At 34.8% G+C, this 23,507-nt stretch overlaps 1 protein-coding gene across 4 annotated transcripts in view; it reads right to left on the reverse strand.

The window, feature by feature from the left end:
- FSTL5 (follistatin like 5) overlaps positions 1-23,507 on the reverse strand; it is a 783,576-nt gene that overhangs the window by 62,991 nt on the left and 697,078 nt on the right. For all 4 annotated transcript variants that reach the window (XM_055276294.2, XM_055276292.2, XM_055276293.2 and 1 more), the window contains 2 exons: positions 10,556-10,663; positions 6,664-6,788 (listed from right to left, as the gene is read on the reverse strand). In XM_055276294.2, the coding sequence (XP_055132269.1) occupies positions 6,664-6,788; positions 10,556-10,663 (233 nt within the window). The remainder of the gene's footprint in view (positions 1-6,663; positions 6,789-10,555; positions 10,664-23,507) is intronic.

A 23,507-nucleotide genomic window follows, 5' to 3' on the forward strand; every position in this document is an offset into this window, starting at 1 on the left:
TTTCAATGTAACCACAGCATTTTAGTGCTAAAATTGTGTCTCCATACACCTGGCCTGTCCATGAATCAAGTCATAAGATGAGTTGTCTTGATATATGGTTAGCCATATATATAATTTTTGCTTTAACAGATTTGATAAAATATGGGGGAGAATGATATACTTTAACTTTCACTTTCACAGAATGTTTATTTTTCCCTTGGAGGAGCTTTAAGGAAACATATATCAAACTCAACCCCTTCTTAATCATTTCCTTGCTGTAATTCATGCCAAAATGAGTGCTATAGACCACTCTCCAGACTGTCGGAGCGGTGTCTGATACTTATTCTCTCATCTTACTTCATCTGTGTAGCAGAGCCATAGCCATTGGCTGTGCAGGGATTACTACTGATCAGAAAGAAGATAAATCCTTAGCCCCTTACTACCCCCATTTGGCTCCAAGTACTCTTACACTCTTAGCACTTATTTCACTGTTGAGGATCCCAAAGGAGTGCCTTCCAGCTACCCTTGTCCTTTCCAGTCCATTCAAATTGAAGAGTAACACTGAGGTTCACTTCATTGAATTCCTGATTTACCCTATGATATTCAAGTCCAAACCAATATCATCTTAGGGTGTGGTGCTGGGGAGGGGAGGCATGTTATAAAGAAACTTTTTGAACACTAGTTGTTTGTTTACTTGTTTCATTTAGCAGGTCAGGTCGTGCCAAATGAAGCAAGCTAACAGAGGAGGAAAAAGTTGTGGGAACTGGCATTTTCAGGATTTTATATAAATGCCTGTTGCTTAAAGTCTCCCTGTCAGTGTGATTTACAAATATCTCTATTCATCTTATTGCTTATCATGTAATCACTGACTGAAATAAATACACCTGCATGCACACATACACACATATCCTTCCAAGTACAAACATTCATTTTAAGACACTACATAATCAACCAATCAACCCCTAGACAAAAATGGCAATAACAAGTATATCAATTTCCTAACTGCTGCATTTTCCTCTCAAGAAATTAGAGCAATTTTAAGATTGATTTCTATAAAAATATAACCCAAAAAATGAGAAAAGTGGTTTGAAATTCCAAAGAATATAATCAAATGGTAGTTTGGGTTGGGGGGGATAGTTTCAAGAGTAGGTAAGCCTTTCAATACATCTCAAATAACATCACCCAAGTTTATGCCTTCTCTTATTACTCACAGGACTAGTCCTGGAGTGGATATATAAATCATAAGTCATCTCCTTGAATTTACTCTAAGTGCCCTGTGTGCCAATTGACATCAGCATGTTTCAGCTAGATTGGATTAAATCTGTTTGTACTTGAACTCTAACTGGGAGAGATAGGAGAAGAAATGGGAAAGGAATGATTTGCAGGTGCTACAAAGTGCAGGTTATAATACATCTTTTTTTTTCATCAAATGGCACTTGTTTTAAATTGTATCAAAGGTATTATTTTAGTCAGTGAGAACTTTAAAGGATTTCTACTTATAACACCAAATAACCCAAATGTTAGCTGTTCCCTTGCAATCTAAGTGAAGATATCTTGCTGTTAGTTATTCTCTTGCCAACACATCTTATTTGTGTGATGTCAAAAGCTCTAGGAAAGACTTCTGGTAATTCTTGCATTTGTGGTAGATTACACTTTCTGGCCTTCCTGGTATCCTGCACTCAGATTTCTCACATTTCCCTGCTCTGCACCACGTTGGTCTCCATGTAGTTCTCACTTTCATCCCCCTTCTGCTCCAAACAAATAATTCTCAGGAAGGATTAATGAAGATTTTTTGAGGGAGGTTTCATGGAAAACTTCCATGGAAATTACTCATTGCCTAATGTCTGCTACCTTCTTAGCTTCTCCTCTTCTTTTCTTGATTCTCCTTACCTTTCTAGAATCTTCACATATAAAAGAAAATATAACATGTAACTGCCAGACCTATTGATCTTAATTTATTATGCAAATTCTAGTTGCACCTGCACAGCAAGCTACAATGTTCATACATAAGAAATTGATATTTAAATTTTTCTCTCTTCAGAATGGCAGCAAAAATAAAACAATTGATTATGTAAATCCTCATGCTTTATGAGAATTACTTGTTTTGAAGTTTAACACAAGCATTTTGAAAACTGTTTCACCAAATCTCCTATGCATTAGCCATGTAAATTTTAAAAAGTTAACAATAGTAGAATTACAATATTATTCAAATATTCAAGTGTATCTATTTACATGTAATGATACTGTAATTTCAATTTAATATGACAACTGAGTTGTATAACTTATTTTTTTGGATACAAATTACACATAGAATAATGAAATGTTGCTTTATATTTGTTTATAATTGATTTTAGAAGGTAATGTATTATCATTTCAAATTTTATTAGACATAATTGACTATTATGAGAATTACATTCATCTTCATTTTTTTTTTTTTTGAGACGGAGTCTCACTCTGTTGCCCAGGCTAGAGTGCAGTGGCAGGATCTTGGCTTACTGCAAGCTCCACCCTCCTGGGTTCATGGCATTCTCCTGCCTCTGCCTCCTGAGTAGCTGGGACTACCTACAGGCGCCCGCCACCACGCCCGGCTAATTTTTTTGTATTTTCAGTAGATACGAGGTTTCACTGTGTTAGCCAGGATGGTCTCGATCTCCTGACCTCGTGATCTGCCCACCTTGGCCTCCCAAAGTGCTGGGATTACAGGCATGAGCCACTGGGCCCGGCCCATTCATCTTCATTTTTAAAAACCACTTTTAATTTTACCTATCTGTATATTTTTATTTATAAAAATAAAAATCTAAATTGAAATTCATCCTATAACAAATTTATATTTCTTATGTCATTCCAAAATATACTCCTTTTGCACTACATAATCTCTTCAACTTTAAAACTATGGTTTCCATAATTTATTAATTTCTTGCTTAAGTTTAAATTTTTTAAAGAAAAATTTTTACTAACTTCAAGTCTGAGAATATGTCTTAAATGGTATTCTTAAATTCTTCAGTCATGATTTACTTTATGACATTGCATGCTTATCTGATATGCTTAAAGACTAAAGAAGCTGGAAAATTACAGGGACAGAACAGAAAAACTGGAGGAAAAATGAGACGAAGCCAGGCAGGCAAAAGTACAGACTTTTAGGAAAATTGTAAATAATGAACGGGGAGCCAGTCTCCCAGTGGGGATTACGAAGTCTGGACAACAACTAGTGAGCAACTGAATACTCAAACATTATTTTATTCTAGTCCTTAAGATGAAATGAAGTAAGTTGGTTAAGGTCACCAGAATCAATGGTGAATGGTGCTGCTGGGATATTCAGGCTTAGATCTGTCTGACAGCAGATGTAAATTCTTATTACTGTAGTTACTGTTTCCACAAATTTGTGTACTCTGAACACAGCATTTGCTTAATGGTGATAATGTGTTGGAGGCTGAGAAATCCATATATAGGAAACACAGTTCTTCCCTCAGTACCAGATAGTCTGGTTTAGGAAATAGTGTAGCACTTTCTTCCTTCTTTACTTCCATTCCTATGAGAAACATAAATTAAGTGTCCATGGTTTTTAGGCACTAAGAATAAAAAAGCCTGACACTTGTCAAGAAGCTTTTCAGACACTGAAGACATAAATTATTTGAAATAAGTGTACCAGCATGAGAGAAAAGCAGATTAATGTGATGTAGAGTCAGAGAAAGAAAACTAATATTAATTCAACACATGTTTCAGACCCTCTGCCTGGCATGGAAACATCTACTGAGCCCAACAGTTAGAAAGCAGTGTCAAATTCTGAAAAACACAATTCATAACGATTCAATCTCAGCAGCACATATTTAACTACATGCTGAATTTGCTTAGAAATATACTATACGGGCTGGGTACAGTGACTCACACCTGTCATCCCAGCACTTTGGGAGGCCAAGGTGGGTGGATCACCTGAGGTCAGGAGTTCAAGACCAGCCTGACCAAGATGGTGAAACTCCATCTCTACTAAAAATACAAAAATTAGCTGGATATGGTGGAGGGCGCCTGTAATCCCAGCTACTATGGAGGCTGAGACAGGAGAATTGCTTGAACCCGGGAGGGAGAGATTGCTGTGAGCTGAGATCCTGCCAATGCACTCCAGCCTGGGTGACAGAGGGAGACTCTGTCTCAAAAAAAAAAAAGAAAAAGAAAAAGAAATATACTATATGAAATTCATAGGAGAAAAGACCATATTCATCGCTCAGGTGTTCCTGATGTGGAATAAATCCTCATTATGTTAAAACTACCTTACGTAGTTAACAGTTTATTTTTGGAAACGCATGTTAATTTTCACTTCTCGCATTCACTGTAGTAAAATGAGTAATTACTTCGAACTGCACCAAGAAATTTGATGATCATTCATGTTCATTAAAATGGGATTCTACATGCAGGTAGAATTGCTATAATTTAATTTTTATTCTTACTAAATTACTCAAAATTAAATACATATAAATAAAGTAGTGACAAAATACCCATGCATTTCACTGCATATTCCTCAAAGGAATATAAAGATGCTTAAAAATATCCTCAATTATACTTTCCACTCTTTTTCATAATATATAGAACTAAAATAAATATGTGCCTTATAGTTCTTCACAATATTTAGATGTTTTTCGAATTAATATTAGCTCCAACTCCAGCTCTGAGGTAATCATTTAGAACCCAAAGAGATGCTATGGTCTGACAACATATAAATTATATCTACAAACACAGAATTACAAATAGCACTTACTGCATGCCACCAAAGTCTATCCTCTTGACCGCGGTAGGTATTTTAACATAATGATAACTTTACATATTATAGGGTGAAGACACTCCCAACTATACACAATTATACCTAGTAGTGTCATACACACTAAAATTTTTCTCAAAGAAATTGTATTAACAGTACATTTTTAAAAAATAAGCAAGGTTGATAATAGCATATTAAATACAGTAATAGGGAATAGGCAAGTGAGATAAAAACAAAGGTTATGTATCTAATTATTGGTTATTAATACTTTGTCAATAACTTGAAAACTACAAAAGAATATTTATTAGTCATAACACCCAATGCCAATTAAATTAAATTTTATCCTCATCAAATATGTATACAAACTTCATATATTTTTCAGATAGCATCTTAAGTGGTACCATTTCAGTTCAACTCTGATTTTTAAGTCCCTGAGTATTACAATCAGAACCTAAAAAACTGTTAATTTTATCAGATATTCTGTAGTTTCAATAATTTGTTTTCCACAAAAATGTGTAATAATAATAATAATTACTATTATTATTTCTTGACAGGGTCTGGCTCTGTTGCTGAGGTTGGAGCACAAATTGTGACCTCAGCGCACTGCAGTCTCCACCTCTCAGGATCGAGCAATCCTCCAGCCTCACCCTCATGAGCAGCTGGGGATACAGACATGCACCACCATGTCAGCTAATTTTTGTAATTTTAATAGAGACAGGGCTTTGCCATGTTGCCCAGGCTGGTTTCAAACTCCTGTACTCAAGCTACACCCCCGCCTTAGCCTTCCACAATGCTGGGATTACAGGGGAGAGCCACCATGCCCGGCCTGCACCTTATGTTATTTAATCCCTTTTTTACTGAGCACATAATAGGCATTCTGAAAATAATGGCTAATTGATTGACAAATACATCAAACTTTGAAAATACACTTGGCTTTGCAAGGAATAGTTTATTCTATCTTTGACTATGAGTTATAATTCTGATTTATTAATCCCCCTTTTTATTTTTGCAAAGTTGAATTATGCAGTCTTTCGTAATTCTCACAACTGCAATTTTTAGATGATATAATTTTTAACTTAAATAAGGAAACAAATAGGCACAATAATCCAATAATGGCTCATATAACATAGCTGGAGCAGTTCCCACACATCAGAATTCACTTGAGTAAAAGGACAAAATGTTTGTTTCAGATTCATTTTTAACATTGCTAAGCAAATATTTTTAAATTGTTTCAATAGATTTTAAAGATACATAATACTAAATATCATGATATGCCAACATTCTCCTCATTTTAGCATTTAAACCTCTTCTATAAAGCTTTGCAGTATTATAACCAGAAGTTAATGCTACTTTTTCGCCTCTTGTAAATACATCAAGAGATAAAACACACTAATATCTTTTCTCAAAGTGCAGACCTCAAACATTTCATTTCAACTTCTTGTATTTCCTAATACAATTTTATATTAATTACAATATGATCAAAAAATGATGAGAGTGAACAAAATATTTATATTGAATATATTTCTATGACTGTGGCTGCTTCTCCATACCAAGTTTCAGTTAACATTCTCTCCATTTGAGAAGTGATTTTATCTTTTAAATTATTTATCTTTGGGGGAAATGCCAGCATTTTGTAAGAGCCCGGTAAGAAAAATCTTAATGACAATTTGCAAAAACATCGTTAAAGTGATTTTTAAAAATAAAACTGTATTTTCACAAATTCACACCTCTGCTAGGCATAAAGAGAAACATTTTATGGGAAATTCATCACTAATGTTGATAAAGTTTCAGTAAGCCGATATGACAAAGCTAAAGCAAGTGCAATTGTACATGTGTATTTGTTTTATATCAAAGTTTCTTTATGATTTCACATGGCTTTCTATTATAACAGGAGAGAAATCTTTAAAAAGTTGATCACTCAACTTAGCACTTACCTCATATGGGTGATAATGAGTGTTGTGGTGGGAATGAAAAAATCATCCACTCTGTCAAATTGCTTTCCCACTGGTTGGGTGTGGATCGTGTGGTGAGGCACATTCCCACTGGCCAGGGTAATTACCTAAAGAGAACACACCTTGGTTAGACCTCAACAATGCAGTCACTTCATAGTATAAGCTTTAATTTTATTTAGAGATGAAATAAATGTTTCTGGTAGTTGTTCGCATAGACTTTATGCCATCCTCAAAATTAATATATTATTACTACTGACTAAGTTAAAGTGATTCTCCCTCAAGACTAAAACTTCTCCTTTGGTTTTTATGACAAGATTTTATTTTATCATTTTTACTTTTAGAGTTAGTTTGTTTTTCCTAAAGGGTAATTTTTCTTCATTTAAATGAATATACTTTCATTGAGTTCCATCGCAATCCCTCCTGGCTGGGGCCCACTTCCTGAACTATAGCAAAATGGAAGGCCTCTATTTCAAGTTATTTCCTGGGAATATTTTCTTCTCTAATTATTGTGCATTTGATAAGACATTAATTATATTCCAATTGTGAAATTTGTGGATTACAGACTCATTATAATTTTTAAAGCAGTATTTTGACATTTTTTGTAAGACACATATGACTTTTAAAAGTAAAATAAATAAATTATGATAAATCTTTGAGAATCCACGTGAGGACACTAATTGGAAAATATTGTCATATATCTAAAATTATGACACCTAGTCTCTATTAATTATAAATATCTCAGAAAATACATATTTTGCTTTCGTATTTGACAAAGATGTATGGATAAAATTATAATAAAAATTAAAACACAAAGAAAAAGATAAGTAGAATTTTCTGATCCTTGAGAACACGCTTCAGCATCGATTTCTCTTCCAGCCTAATCTTTTAACATGATGGCATGGGAAACACTACAGCCACAATGAGGGCTTGCCCATGTTTTTGGTTTTGTGAATTCAGTTTCTCCAAAGGAAGCATATCTTAACTTCCACTTCCTTTGTGAATGTTTCCTGATAATCTTTTGGGAGACAATTATCCATGAATATGTTGACATTTTTGCAGAGTCAGGTCTTTCATAGCAAAGAGCATTGGCAAACTTGGTTTAAGTCTAATGGCATAGCAAAAATGCCTTGGAGACTAGTGATAGTGTCTTGCTCATGAGAGATTTAGAGAATTATCTCCTTTGAACCATTTACTGACATTCAAGGGAATTGATCTACTCTTCTTCCAGGGGAAGATTTTCATACATTCTGGAGTAATGATGATTATCTCTTCAGACAGAGGATAGGCTGATATGCTAGCAGCCTAAGAAAACGTAGAGACTTATAATTCTAGGGTCCCACTTCTTTCATGCAACTGTGCTGAACATTCAGGGTAGCATTAGGCTCTCCATGTGACCCAAAGTTGATTAGGGCTGGGGCATAAACACTAACATGATCCATGAGTGAGAAATGGCTTATTCTCTGATCCAGAGATCTTGTGTTTCCTATCATATTGTTTGCCAATCAATGAATCAATCAATCTACCTATCTATCTAATCAAGCTTATATCTATATTCATATAACATGCACACATATAAACCTTATGTAAATAAATCTTCTTGTGTATACCTTTTTAAAGCATACTTCTCAATTCCTACACTTTATTTTATATTTTCAGTTGTGACATTTACCTTCCACTCCCACCTGGCAAATATTTTTATAATTTACCATATTCTATCAGCACAAAATATGTTTTATTAGGCATCCAGAGAAAAATAAAGAACCCATTTTTAGATGGTTGAATAATGTGTGGGAACAATACCTCCAGAAGGCTTTTTTCTGTGTACAATGTCAAAAGAATTTGTCTAAACTATTTTGTGGCAGAATTGCAACACTGGGAAAGTTGTTAATCTATCCAAGTAGCATGAATCAAAGGGGAGAGGAAGGGATCAATTCTGAAGAAAATTGTATAATAAAAATATATGCAGCTTTAGTTTTCTAAAAGAAAGACATGAAAAAATTAAACTTTTATGTTATACTAATCTTAAAGCTAATAGTGTATTAAAATAATTTATAAGAATATTTTCTAAAAAATCATATATATTGACCTGTTTTATTTGTCTTGCAAAGAGTATACTTAAATACAAAATCTCAATTAACAAGCACCTATTACCATATTGTGACAGATGATTCTAAAAGTTGCCCACTGTGAAGATTGTGTTTTTTCAATCAAGAGATTGGCTCTATCACTCCATCCTCTTGAATGTGGGCAGGCAATGTGACTTGCTTTGATGAATATGATGTAGCAAAATTGGCTTTATATGCATTTTGAAGCCCATACCTCAGCTGGTCTTGTAGCTTCCACTTTTGTAAACTAAAACCATTATGCTGTGAAGATGCAGTGTGAGCGTCACATGCAGGGGACACAAGGCACCCAGCTGAGCACTACCACCATGCGATAGACATGAGGGTGAGGCCATTCTGAACCTTCCACCTCTAGCCAAGTTATCAGGTAACTGGAGCCCATGAGTGCTCCCAGATCACATCAGCAGAGCTGCCCAGGTAGCCAACTCACAGAATTGTGAGTCATCCTTTAATTTTAAGACCTCACATTCTGAGAGTGGATTGATTTGCAAAATAAATAACTAAAATACTATAATATTTTTTCAATGTTTCAAATGACACATATTTCTAGTGAATATAAAATGATCCATCATTATGCTAGCTATATTAAAATATTCTATTTACATTAAACTGTCATTTGTAAGTTAAATATTGCAATACTGAAAATAACTCAGAAACATTAAAAGTCTTGGTAGTGACAACTGATTAAAATACAATTATTTCATTTAAAAGAATTTATTGGCTGGGCGCGGTGGCTCACGCCTGTAATCCCAGCACTTTGGGAGGCCGAGGCAGGCGGATCACGAGGTCAGGAGATTGAGACCATCCTGGCTAACACAGTGAAACCCCGTCTCTACTAAAAATACAAAAATTAGCCGGGCATGGTGGCGGGCTCCTGTAGTCCCAGCTACTCAGGAGGCTGAGTCAGGAGAATGGCGTGAACCCGGGAGGCGGAGCTTGCAGTGAGCCGAGATTGCTTCACTGCACTCCAGCCTGGGCGACAGAGCAAGACTCCGTCTCTAAAAATAAATAAATAAATAAATAAATAAAATAAAATAAAAGAATTTATTTTAAAATGTCCAAAAGTTAATAATTTGGGGTCTTGTTATGTGAGGGATATTCAAGGCAGTAGCAAAATCGCAAAGCATTTTGAAAAATACTGTAATATAAAGCACATTTCCAGGGCCAAAAACTCCTTCCCATTCCCTTTCTGTTTCTGCTTAAACTTATAAAAGTCTAAGGACTGCTCCAAAGGGTCATGACCAAAATGCAGATTTTTTTTTCTGTATCTGTGAAGTTCTCACATAAACAACTTCAAGGCAGAGGCAAAAGCCATAAGAATAACACCATTCTTCCTTTAGAAATAAGCCTCTCCCAGATAACAGAATATTATCTGATTAGAGAAAAATGGAGATGGCCTTGAAGCTTTTGCTGTCGAATTCTCTTTGTCTCTATTTATTGTACATGCCTTACCAAAATTGTTGAAAAGTAAATTATGACTTTCTTTTCCTCCTAATGGCATCAGCTTTGTCACTATAGGTTATTCTTTTCGCATATAAATATAACCTTTAATACATATTACCTACGATTTTTCCCAGTCCAAAAGTACATGAGTGCCAACATTTTTTGCCCTTTTCTGTGCCTATCTAGCTATGATTAAAGCTGTAGTCCTCAGACGGAAAAATATCATTGTTAAATCATCACAAATATCCAATAAAATGTTGAAAGCTTTTAAGATTGTTATTTTCTCTAATATACTGAGATGTACTTACCTGTAGTGTTGGTGATGTCTTCTCCAAGGTACCCCAGCTTAGCACCCAGACCTGATCATGTGATTTGTCATAGTGTAATTTAACTGGGACAGGGTCTGTGCTCACTGCCTACAATAAAGAAGAATTGAAAAAAATGTTTTAGACTAAACTATTAGTTTAAAGCTAGGCCAGAAATTATGAAGATTCTAATTTAGATGTGAGATTAAAAATTTAATTTGCCAAATATATAATTTCCTAAGCCCTTATTTGATATTTGAAAATATCATTCTTTATTCATACACATTCATATACATTAATAAAGTGTTATCTTTCTAATTTTTTATCATATACAATTATGATCACAATTATCATATACATGATAAACATTTTGTTTATCATTTGAACAACTGTACACAGCTTTCAGTTCATTCATTACCTATGCACATTGTGAGGTGGGGAGAAGCTATTTAGAAACTCAAGATATAAAAGATTAATATACTCATTTTAATTAAGTGTTGAATACAGGTGGGAACTATGTTTATACCATTAGATTTATTTTATCCTAATTCTGGTTACGAGATTTTACTATCTGTAATGTTAAAATTCCAACAATCTGATATATGGCTGTAATTCTAACGAATGATCAGCTAATTAAGTTTCCTTAATGAGAAATTCAAAACCACAGGAGAAAAAACAAAAGAATTCTTTTTTTTATGCACCATGCTTGGTATGAAAACGTGTTTTTCTGCTAATATTTATAATATTTAGCATTTATTTAAAACAACATTCTCAGAAAACAAATTGATGCCAGGAAGTTATTTCACTCACCTTAATTTTATGCTATTCATATTACATGCTAACACCATTTAAAATTAATTTCCAGGAGTAGGTACTTATATATTTTCTAACTATGTAACATAAAACAAATTGTATCCAGTAAAGCAAACTTTATCCAATAGTGAAAGCATTCCCAAAGCTCTATTAAATATCCTTAGAGAATTTTCATTTTTTAAATTTTTTCTTTTTATTGCTATTATTATTATTATTATTATACTTTAAGTTCTAGGGTACATGTGCACAACGTGCGGGTTTGTTACATATGTATATATGCGCCATGTTGGTGTGCTGCACCCATTAACTCATCATTTACATTAGGTATATCTCCTAATGCTATCCCTCCCCCCTTCCCCCACCTCACGACAGGCCCAGGTGTGTGATATTCCCCACCCTGTGTCCAAGTGTTCTCATTGTTCAATTCCCACCTATGAGTGAGGGATGAAGCTAGAAACCATCATCCTTAGAGAATTTTCTAAGTACTTATCCATAATGCAATATTCTTCTCAGCGCATTAGTAACAGGCAAACTATAGTTGTGGTTGGAAATATGGAAATGCGTATTTTAAATTAAATGTTAACAATTAAGTCTCACTAAGGCATCTCTTTTCTAAAATAATGCCCTTCATTTTGCCTATTTAAAATTCTCAGTATTCTTGGGTTACTGGAATAATTATTAGATTTCGGAGGAAACTCAAACATTTTTTATATTAGTGTCTTTACCCCTTTTTTCCTCGCTAAGAGAGTCAGTATACTGTTTTGGGATCAGATGGGCAGCAATATCCTCAGGGAAGGTAGCTCACTTGGCAAGCACCACAGATCCAAGGAAATGACTGATTCTATTTCCTTTTGACTGATACTGAGTTTCCCAGCCTCTTCAGAGGCGAAGAGTGGTCACATTGCATATTCTAGTTTCTGTATTGTAAAGATTAATATGATGCATGATTCTGAGAATAATACTCCGTTCCATCAACAGAGATAACAGAAGGCTTCCTTCCACCACACGTTCTCTTATTTCCCACTTTCAATGCTGTCCTATGAGGATATTAAGCCTCTAGTTTCCAAAGTCATTTTGAGGCCATGAAGCTATTAGGTTAAGAGGAAAAGGCCGGCGCGGTGGCTCACGCATGTAATCCCAGCACTTCAGGAGGCTGAGGAGGGCGGATCAGGAGGTCAGGAGGTCGAGACCACGGTGAAACCCCGTCTCTACTAAAAATACAAAAAAAAAAAAAAAAAAAAAATTAGCCAGGAGCTGTGGTGGGCGCCTGTAGTCCCAGCTACTCGGGAGCTGAGGCAGGAGAATGGCGTGAACCTGGGAGGCGGAGCTTGCAGTGAGCCGAGATCACGCCACTGCACTCCAGCCTGGGCGACAGAGCAAGACTCCGTCTCAAAAAAAAAAAAAAAAAAAAAAGAGGAAAACCCAATACTTTGAGGGTGCAGAGGAGAAAAATAAAAGGAAACTGAATTCTTTATAACCTTGAGTTGCGACACAAACATAGAACAACTATTCCCAGACTTGATGTTATTTAGGTAATTAGCTTTATTGCTTAAGAAACAGTTAATCTGGATTCTGTTAATTGTGTTAGAATGTCAGATGTTTCATTTAAATTTTTTCATGTACTAATCAATAATTTCAGTGCATATATAGCCCTAAAAAGTCATCATTAATCAATACACTAATGACAAAGCCATAAGATTCCTTTGATTTTTCATATTTTTCCCTTTCTATATTAATCTGTGTGTGAATGTAATAGCCTATTCTGCATGCAGCTTTAAACGGAATAATCTTTAGATCTTTAAAATGTTAAAGATAAGATAGCTCAACACAAATGACAAAAGCAACAGTAAAAAAAAAATCTCATTGTTATTTAATTGTAAGACTATATCAAAGGTCTGTAAGTAACTGCAAGGATCTGGGAACAATTTGAATGAAAATTTCCAGTTTGCCAGCTCTCACAAATTGCTTTTCTTTTAACCAGGCCTTTCATAAGTATTATCTTAAGACATTCTACAAACCATAGGTTAGGCTAACACCCACATTTAATGGGATAAGGAAACTGAGAATCAGTCTTGTTGGTGGTCGTCCAGCCAATAACAAGGACACCTGGGATCTGATAGTCTGTGTTCCTTTCCAATATGGGAACCTCTCTGCATATGAAAGACACTCCCTCTTAGTTGATTGTTTATTCCTGGGAATGTGTGCATATGTTGCTGTCTTATTTATGCCTCATGTATAAAAAACATTGCTTTGGGTCTTTTTCCTCTATTGGAGGTTAACAAGAAACCCCAGGGGCTCAAATATGTGTCGTCATCTCTGCAAGTAATACAATCCTAATGGAGAATCACTGAAAGTCAGTATAGATCATGTTTATGAGCATTTATTCTGAAGCCAATTTCAAACTTTAACTCTTTCACTTACATTAAAATAATAATGACAACAACAATAATAATAGTACCTTGGGAAGTTACTAAATTTTTCTGTGGCTCAGGATTTTTCTACAATAAAATGGAGACTGTAATAATACCTACTTCAAAGGGTTATTGTGAGTATTAGGTGAGATAGTAAGGTACTCAGGGTGTGCCTGGTGAATATTAGGTACCATGGAAATACCACTCATACTACTACTACTACCATTAGAAACAGTAATTGAGCTAGATGTTTTAGTGACTCTTAGCATCATAATGTTTCAAGGTTAGATGTGCAATATCTTTATATAGTAAGTGAAAGAACTGAGACCTAGAAGAGAAAATAAACCCGTTTGTGTCCTTGAAGAATTTACAGACTAGAGAGTGAAAAGAGCACTTAAAATAACTTGATGTGTGTCACAAAAAAAAATAAATAAAAATAAAAAAATAAGGACCATGCACTACAAAAGCTCAGAGGAAGAAGTACAATGCAGGATAAAATATAAGGAAAAGAGGTAAGGCTTTCATTGGGCCTTAAAGAATGAATATTTTCATGACTGGGAAGATAATATTTTTAAAAGTTAACTTATGGAAATATTTTACAGGAAGTGTCAGAAGGCAGTTCATGATGAACTGCCTTCAAATAAATTAGGATATACGTATTTGGAGGAAAAAAATATTAGCCAATTTTCAAAATAACTTTGGACTTTGAAAAATGTCTGCTCAACGATTTCCAAAAGTTTTGAACATTTTGTTTCAGTATTTCAAAAGTTTTGCACTAAATTCAGTTATTTTGCTGTCTGGTTATAAAAGTTCACCAGAACTGAAAATGATATGCAGATCAAAATAAAAAAGTAATATAACATACTTTATTTGGAAAAATTGTAATTTTTAAGAAAATTTATTTATAAGTTTTGAAGTATAAAATAACACATTTTATATAGGAAACATTTATATGATTTTCATCAACAGAATCATATATTAATGATAAAAATATTTCCAAATGACTATCTTCAGGATAATACTTCCATGACCCAATTTTCAGTCAGAAAAGCAGGTATGTTACTATTAATACCATCAGCTTTGGCAAGGGAATAAATAATGCGCCGGATTTTACAAAATACCTGCTCGTATGCTCTTGAAGTTGACTTTAAAGAATCAGTAAATTTAGACCAGTTGGTTTTTATAGAACAGAAGGGCAATATTTTTGACACTTACAAAATTTTGTTTTTGCCACAAGACAACTTCTGAACTTCTTTGTCACAAGAGTTGAAATAGTTCTCCACATGTTACACAAAGGATTGCAAAGATTCTGTCATCCTTGACTGCTGTCTTCCTCCCATACTTCACATCCTCAGGAAATGCAATTGAATCTACCTTCTAAATGATGATCCCTTTGCAATATCTCTACTATCCCCATGAACACAGTCACCATTATCATTATCACGTGGTGCTGACTTCTTACCTTATACTCATCAGTCTTTCTCATAAATTTGTCTGAGTGATTTTTTTTTTCATTCTTTAAGCATCAGACAAGTCATGACAGTAATCAGCTCCAAACTCTCAGTTTTTGGAAGAGACAAATTGTGTGTTGGATTTTACAAAATACCTGCTAGGATACTCTTGAAATTTACAGGCCCTTCTAATTTCTTTTAGAGTGACAGCTGAAAGTCATTATAATGACCACCTGGCCTTACCTGAACTGACGCCTGGCCAGTCTTCTCTAGCCTTGTCACCGACTACACTTTCCTTGATGTCTCTGATACAGAATCTCCTGGCCTCCTTTGCTGTTCATCCAACATGTCAGCCATGCTTCTGCCTTTTGGAGGGTCTTTCCTTGAAAAGTTCTTCCCTAGAATCCCAATGCCTGCTTCCTCAACATCTTTGCTCATAATTCGCTTTCTCAGCATGGCCAGCTTTATCACTCTATTTAATAATCAAACCCTCCTTCCCTGTGTGCATACCTCTTCTCCTCAGCTTTCCCAAGCTCTCCTGTCCTTGCTCCGCAGTTTTACATTTTCCAAAAGCACTTACCACCTTACATACGGCATAATTTGTATTTTAGTATGTTTATTTCTTATTGTCTGACTCCATCTAATAGATTCTATGCTCCCAAAAATTAAGCTTTTTGTGTTTGTTTAGGTCAATGATATAAACCATGCACTTAGAATAATACTTAGTGAAATAGTATTCTCAATTTAAAATTAATAAACTTCTAAGTCTACTTAATTGTAAAAAGTAAGTGGCAAAATTTTGTAGCATGGCAACTAATTATTATTATTAAGATCATGATCATTATTATTTTCTTAAAAAATTTCTCCTCTGATGTTGAAATTGAGATTATTATTTTATTTAACAAAAATAATTGTACTCCTGCACTCGGCTTATACAACCTGGCTCTTTTAATGAGGTGTTTTACAGATACCTTATTTGTACGAGACACAAATTTTAAAAACTTAATTTCATAACAATCTTTTTGTTGAAGTATGCACTACTGTTATTCCTTTTATACGGATAAAAATAAACAGAAGACTAAGAGTACCATTGTTGATCCCTTCATATTGTAAAATTCCCACTTTATTCTCAAGACACTAGAGTTCACTCTATGTTACCTGACCATCCAACATACAGATAAATTCAGGCCTTCAATATTGGTCTTTATAGTAGCTTTTTATTAAATAAAATAAGATTTTTTTTAAGATTAAAAAATTGTGAACAGATATCATAGGATTTTCTTCCTGTAACTAGTCACCTGTAAGTTCTCTGGGTTTCACATGCTCCACTTTGGAGACCACTGGTGTGCACATTTTTTGTTTATGCAGTCACCATTCATTTAATTTAGGAAGAATGACATGAAGTAAATGCATTATTCAGGAATATGCAATTACAAAAAAGCATTAGTTATGTGCTCATATTTTATTTCAAAATTAACCATGATGCTCATTTATTGCTTACTGTAACTTACATAAAAAAAATAAAGATGGGATCTTCCTAGTTCCCCAGGCTGGCCTCCAACTTCTGGTCACAAGCAATCCTCCCACCTCAGTTTCCCAAGTAGCTACAGACAAGTGCCACCACAACCAGCAGTATAATTTACACTTGACTACTCAAATTTATTTTGCTAGAAAAGTTGTTTTCAAACTGTCTTGAGAAGTCTATGGGAATGAGACTTACTTGTAGCTGGCAATTCGAACCCCCATCATAATAGAACAAAGAGGATCAGTTTGCATCTATTGAATGATTCTGTAAGATTTTATTTAAGTGATAGCTTCCAATTATATATTGGAAATTTCTCTCCTACATAATAATCACTAAAAGAAATGTTTTTCACACAGTAGCCTTTGCTTAGCCTGGTGATATTGAGATTACTAATTTACAATCCCTCTTCTGCAGTTTTATTGAATTACTAAACACTTTCCAAAAATGTTTCGAATAATAATTTTTAAAATTTTACTCAATAAATAGTAGTGATTTATATATTGAAGTTCTAGAATCTACATTTCTTAGTTTCTCATACAAGTACTGTTTTCAGTGTTATATTGTCATGATGAATGAACTTTTTACCTTATTGCTTTGTATGTTAACATAAAATATATAGTGAAATAATAAAAAAGTTGTTTGTTGTAGCTTTATACACATATTGATAAAAGCAATTTTTGTTTATCACTTTTAAAACATTGTTGAAAGATTCTCAATTTACTTACATTGTGAGATTTTTTATTTCTTTTGTTGCTATCTAAATTTAATTCCCTCACAATCCCAACATACATAGTATTAAAAAATTCATCAGTGCTTGTTGAGTGGGTGCATATACAGCAAAGTTAAAACACATGATACCCTAGTCATGGACCAGTTGTATCAACTTCTAAATATGAAATACTGATAATAGCACCAAAGATACACAGAACTTGCGTTTTGGTCTTGACATGAAGGAACAGTGAAGCACAGCTTGTTTATCAGTCTGACAAGGAAAGTACCAGCTGGCTAATTAAGTGAACCTAATTTAAAATAATGATGCAGTTCTCAAGATAATACGCTAATGGCTGAAGGAGACTGCTGATGATACTTAAGAATACTCCCGAGGTGTTACAATAAACCCCTTCTGCATCCAAGCAGAACTTGATGGTACTCCATAGACCACAAAATGAGGTCAGTTGTTTACTAGCTAATCTTTTATACTACACAACATCACCTGTATGACATTCTTACAAAAACTTTGATGGTGAGAAAAGCAATAATTGAAACAATTTGACATTTAAAGCAACATCAAGTTTATAGATTCCATTAAAAAAAGTGACGCTTACTTTTTAGCTGCAGATAAAAATGATATTGATGTATTCGCTGAAAACAAATACACCAATGTTCTCCTAATGCTAATAATTTATTATAGTTTTAAAAATCTTATATTGTCATAAAATATTTCTCATTTTAATAATAATATGTAATATTCAGTTTAAATTTTAAAGAATGTTTAGGTCCAAAATACACATTTAATACCAGTCCACACAATCAAATACATGCAAAAATCAGAAATATCATTTCATGGATGAGGATATCATGAAATACTAGGGGATCAGTTGGACTGGACTGAAAAAGAAAACTTCAAAGTTTCAATTTCAATAAGTGTAACATTATTTTCTTTACCGTTATCTTTTTCAAGAAGGCATTTTGATTTTTGGACTTCACTGCTTCACTTCTATATCCATACTATGTATAATGTGTACCATTTTTTATAATGTTTGGGAAATAATTAACTAAATTTTGATTACAATTAGTATTCTTAGTTGCCTCTGTATAATATACTCAGATTAGAAAAAAATAGGTAAATAAAAGCACATCATACAGTAAGGAAGTAAAACATCATTTGGATACAAAAAAGTCTAACTGTGAATCTGGGCTCAGTTGACAAAAGTGGTCAAATTTTGAATCGATGCTTTACTTTTTACAAAATTAACTTTGTATTTTTCAGTTCACTATAAATGTAAATGTGTGATGTCTTTATACACTTAGGTTACTAGGATGATTAATTTATAAAACAGAAGGCAATATCTTTGTCGGTAAAACTGACCATTTTACATGTTGTTTCAAATTAGAAAAAACCTCAAGAGAATTTAAAATTCTAAAAGATGAATTATTTTCAAGTATAAAAATGGAGTCATTAGCATATTCATAATTCAACTTTAAGCATGTACTCTGAGGACTAAAATTCACATACTCGTAAGGTAATGTTAAGACAAATATAAGGATGTGTTATTACACCCAGCAGGTAGGAGAGTTATGGAACTCATTATCTACAGAGGCGCACAGGCTGAAATTATACATGGCTGCAAAAAAGAGAGCTTAGGTAAATTCAAAAATAGCAAAATTTACATTTTTTAAAAGATAAATGTATGTATTTTGGTAGCATATATATAAAACTTGAGGTAGATATCTACAGTCAACAACATGCCTCAAAAAGTAGTTTCCCTCTCAGAAAGAATACTACATAGATGTACCCAGTATGGAAATTTTCATTCCATATACTCAGGTGATCACTAAATTTCTATAGAATAGTTTGTCCACAATAGCCCACATAATTGCAGTTGTTATTTCACTCTCCTTCTCTCTAGCAAGGTATTTAATAGCTCTCATAATTGAAAACACTTTTTTATAATTGACAGGTACTAATCAACCCCATCATACACCTCTCCAGAGATGAGTGAGTGACCCCCACTACATACTACTGCCTCTGTGTTTTGCTCCAAGGATTAAGTGCCTACATTTTTTTTTTTTTTACAATAGGAACATATTTGATATGCTGCTTTTGGATCTGTTCTCCTGATGGAGGGCAGCTATATAAAGTGAGGCAATAAGGCTGATAAAGGACGGCATGGAACAGAATGTCTCAAGAGAAGATTAGGATTTGTCTTTGATAGTAGAATATCTGAGAACATACAGTGACTATTAGAAAAACCTGAATTATAGCAGCAGGTCTACACTGGCTTTTTAGATTGCTGCCAGCAAGCATATTCCTCAGGATAGTTGAGAATGTACTGTTATTCCTAGAGCATGTGGAGAGAAAAAATGGGAAATCAACTGCTAAGTTAATGAAGATACACATTTTTAGATTAACAAGATAATTGTTTTTTGTTTCAGTATTCCTAAGTCAGTTCATTTGGTCAGTCATAAAATCATTTTTTCTTGATTTCTTCTTGTGTGTCATTAACTTATATTTTCTCTTTAATTTGGCCTCTCATACTCTTTTTAAATTTTACTAGCATGATTTTAACTTAATATTTTCTTAGTTGATTTTATTATCTGTAAGAGTGTGTGTATATCTCTTCTTTCATTCAATTCTGATAGTATTAATTATGACTTTTGTTCTTGTTCTTTGCCAAAATTCCCAGATTTATCTATTTCATTAGTATTTTTTTCATTTTTTAAAACTTTGGTAGATAAATTTAACATGAAGTTTACCATCTTAACCATTTTAAGTGTACTGAAATATGTTCATAATTCTGTGTAATCATCATCCTTATGAATCTCCATAATTCTTTTTACCTTGTAAAATGGAAACATTATAGTCATTAAACAATAATTCCTCAATTCTGCCTCTTCCTAGCCCTGGAAACTACTACTCTACTTTCAGTGTCCATTATTTTCACTACTCTAATTACCTCATGTAAATGGAATCACACAGTTTTTGTCTTATTATGACTGACTTATTTCACTTAGCATAATGTCCTCAGATTACACTCATGTTGTAGCATCTTTCAGAATTTCTTTCTCTTGTAAGGCTGTACAATATTCCATTGCATGTATAAGGCACATTTTATCTATTCATCTGTCAACAGACACTTGAGTTACTTCCACATGATAATTCTATTTTTAACTTTTTAAATAACCACTAAACTGTCTTTCAAAGCAGCTCCACCATTTTATATTCCCAACAATAATGCACAAGGGTTTCAATCTCTCCAATCCCTTGCCAAAACTTATTTTTTGTTTGATAGTAGCCATCCTAATGGGTATGAGGTGACATCTCATTGCAGTTTTGACTTACATTTCCCTAATGATTACTGATATTGGTCATCTTTTTATATGCATATTGGCTATGCATATAAAAATGCATATAAAAAAGCCTCCCGAGTGGCTGTGACTACAGGCACCTACCACCATGCCTGGCTACTTTTTTTGTTTATGTTTAGCAGAGACAGAGGTTCACCGTGTTAGCCAGGATGGTCTCCATCTCCTGACTCTGTGATCCGCCCGCCTCAGCCTCCCAAAGTGCTGGGATTACATTTGCCCACTTTTGAATCCAGTTTTAGTTATTTTTGTGGTTGAGTTTTAGGAGTTCTCTATATACATTGGATAGTAATTCCTTAACAGATATATGATTTGCATATATCTTCTGCTATTCTGTGGGTTGTCCTTTTGCTTTTCACTCTGTTCATATTATCTTTGAATGAATAATTTTTAAAAAACTTTATTAAGTCCAATTTATGCAATTTTTCTTTGGTTGCTTGTGCCTTTGTTGTCACATCTTAGACATCCTTGCCAAATCCAATATCATAAAGCTTTTGCTCTCTCTTCTAACAGTTTAAATTTTGCACCCAAAATTTAGGTCTTTCATTAATTTTGTGTTTGTTTTTATTTATGGTGTTATGTAAAGTTCCAACTTCATTCTTTTGCATGTGGACATCCAGTTTTCCCAGCATCACTTGTAGAGAGACTGCCATTGCCCCACTGAATGGTCTTGGCACTCTTATGAAAAACATTTGACTATGTATGTTTATTTATGAACTTTCTATTCCATTCCATTATTCTGTATGCCTGTCTTTATGCTAGTACTACACAATTCTGATTATTGTAGCCTTTGCATTAACTTTTGACATAAGAAAATGAGAGTACTCCAGCTTTGTTCTTCTTTTTCAAGATTATGTTTGCTATTTAGGGTCCCTTAAGATTCCATATGAATTTTAGGATGGGCTTCTCTATTTCCGAAAAAAAAAAAAAGTCTTAGGATTTTGATAAGAATTTCACTGAATCTCTAGATTGCTTTGAGTAGTACTGACATCTAAACAATATTGAGTCTTTCAATTCATGAACATGTGATGTTTTCCCATTTATATACCTCCTTTAATTTCTTTCAGCAATATTTTGTAATTTCCCTTGTATGCCTTTCACCTTCTTTATTAATCTCTATGTATTTTATTATTTATTATGCTATTGTGTCTGGAATTGGTGGGTTCTTGGTCTCACTGACTTCAAGAATTAAGCCGCGGACCCTTAGCAGGACACAAAGGTTCTCCAAGTCCCGACCAGAGTAGCTAGATACAGTGTCAATTGGTGCATTCACAAACCCTGAGACACAGGGTGCTGATTGGTGGGTTTACAAACCTTGACCTAGATACAGAGTGCCGATTGGTGTATTTACAATCCCTTAGCTAGCCATAAAGGTTCTCCAGGTCCCCACCAGACTCAGAAGCCCAGCTGGCTTCACTCAGTGGATCCTGCACTGGGGCTGCTGGTGGAGCTGCCTGCCAGTCCTGCGCCGTGCACTCGCACTTCTCAACCCTTGGGTGGTCAATGGGACTGGGCACCGTGGAGCAGGGGGAGGCGCTCGTCGGGGAGGCTCGGGCTGTACAGGGGCCCACGGCGGGCAGCGGACGCTCAGGCATGGCGGGCTGCAGGCCCCGCGAGGGAGGCAGCTAAGGCCCCGCGAGAAGTCGAGCACAGCAGCTGCTGCCCCAGGTGCTAAGCCCCTCGTTGCCCGGGGCTGGCGGAGCCGGCTGGCCGCTCCGAGTGTGGGGCCTGCCGAGCCCACACCCACCTGGAACTCGCGCTGGCCCGCAAGCTCCGCGCACAGCCCTGGTTCCCGCCCGCGCCTCTCTCTCCACACCTCCCCGCAAGCTGAGGGAGCCGGCTCCGGCCTTGGCTTCCACAGTGCAGCAGCGGGCTGAAGGGCTCCTCAAGCACGGCCAGAGTGGGGGCCAAGGCCGAGGAGGTGCCGAGAGCGAGCGAGGGCCATAAGAGCTGCCAGCATGCTGTCACCTCTCACTATGACAAGTTGAACTGTTTCTATAATTCTATTTGCAATTTGTTTATTATTAGTGTATAGAAATGCAACAGATTTATGCATGTTCCTTTCTATCCTGATACTTTATTCAATTCATTCATTAGTTCTAATAGTGTTTTTGTGTAATTTTTAGAGTTTTCTACATGTAAGATCATGCCATCTGCAAATAATTTTGCTTATTCCTTTTTAACTTGGAAGGCTTTTATTCATCTTTCTAGCCTAATTGTTCTGGCTAGAGGCCCAATACGATGTTAAGTAGCAGTGGCAAAAGTGGGCATCCTTGTCTTTTTCCTGAACTTAGAGGAGAAGCTCAGTCTTTCATCACTGAGTTTTTCCCACATGGGTTTTATATGTTGCAATAGTTTCTTCCCATTCCTCATTTTTTGAGTATTTTTATTATGAAAGAGTGTTAAATTTTATCACATGCTTTTTTGCATCAATTAAGAATGTCATTTAATTTTTCTCTTTCATTTTGTTAAGGTTGTTTATTACAATGATCTATTTTTATATGTTGAATCATCGTTGCATTCCAGTAATAAATCCTACTTGGTCAGGGGTATGATGTAGTTATGTGCTGCTGAACTTGGTTCGCTAATATTTAGTTGTGTATTTTTACATCAGTGTTCATAAGGCATCTTGAGCTGTGGATGTGTTTTCTTGTAGTGTTTGTCTGGCT

The sequence above is a fragment of the Symphalangus syndactylus genome, chromosome 4 (assembly GCF_028878055.3).
Source record: "Symphalangus syndactylus isolate Jambi chromosome 4, NHGRI_mSymSyn1-v2.1_pri, whole genome shotgun sequence".
Taxonomy (NCBI): domain Eukaryota; kingdom Metazoa; phylum Chordata; class Mammalia; order Primates; family Hylobatidae; genus Symphalangus; species Symphalangus syndactylus.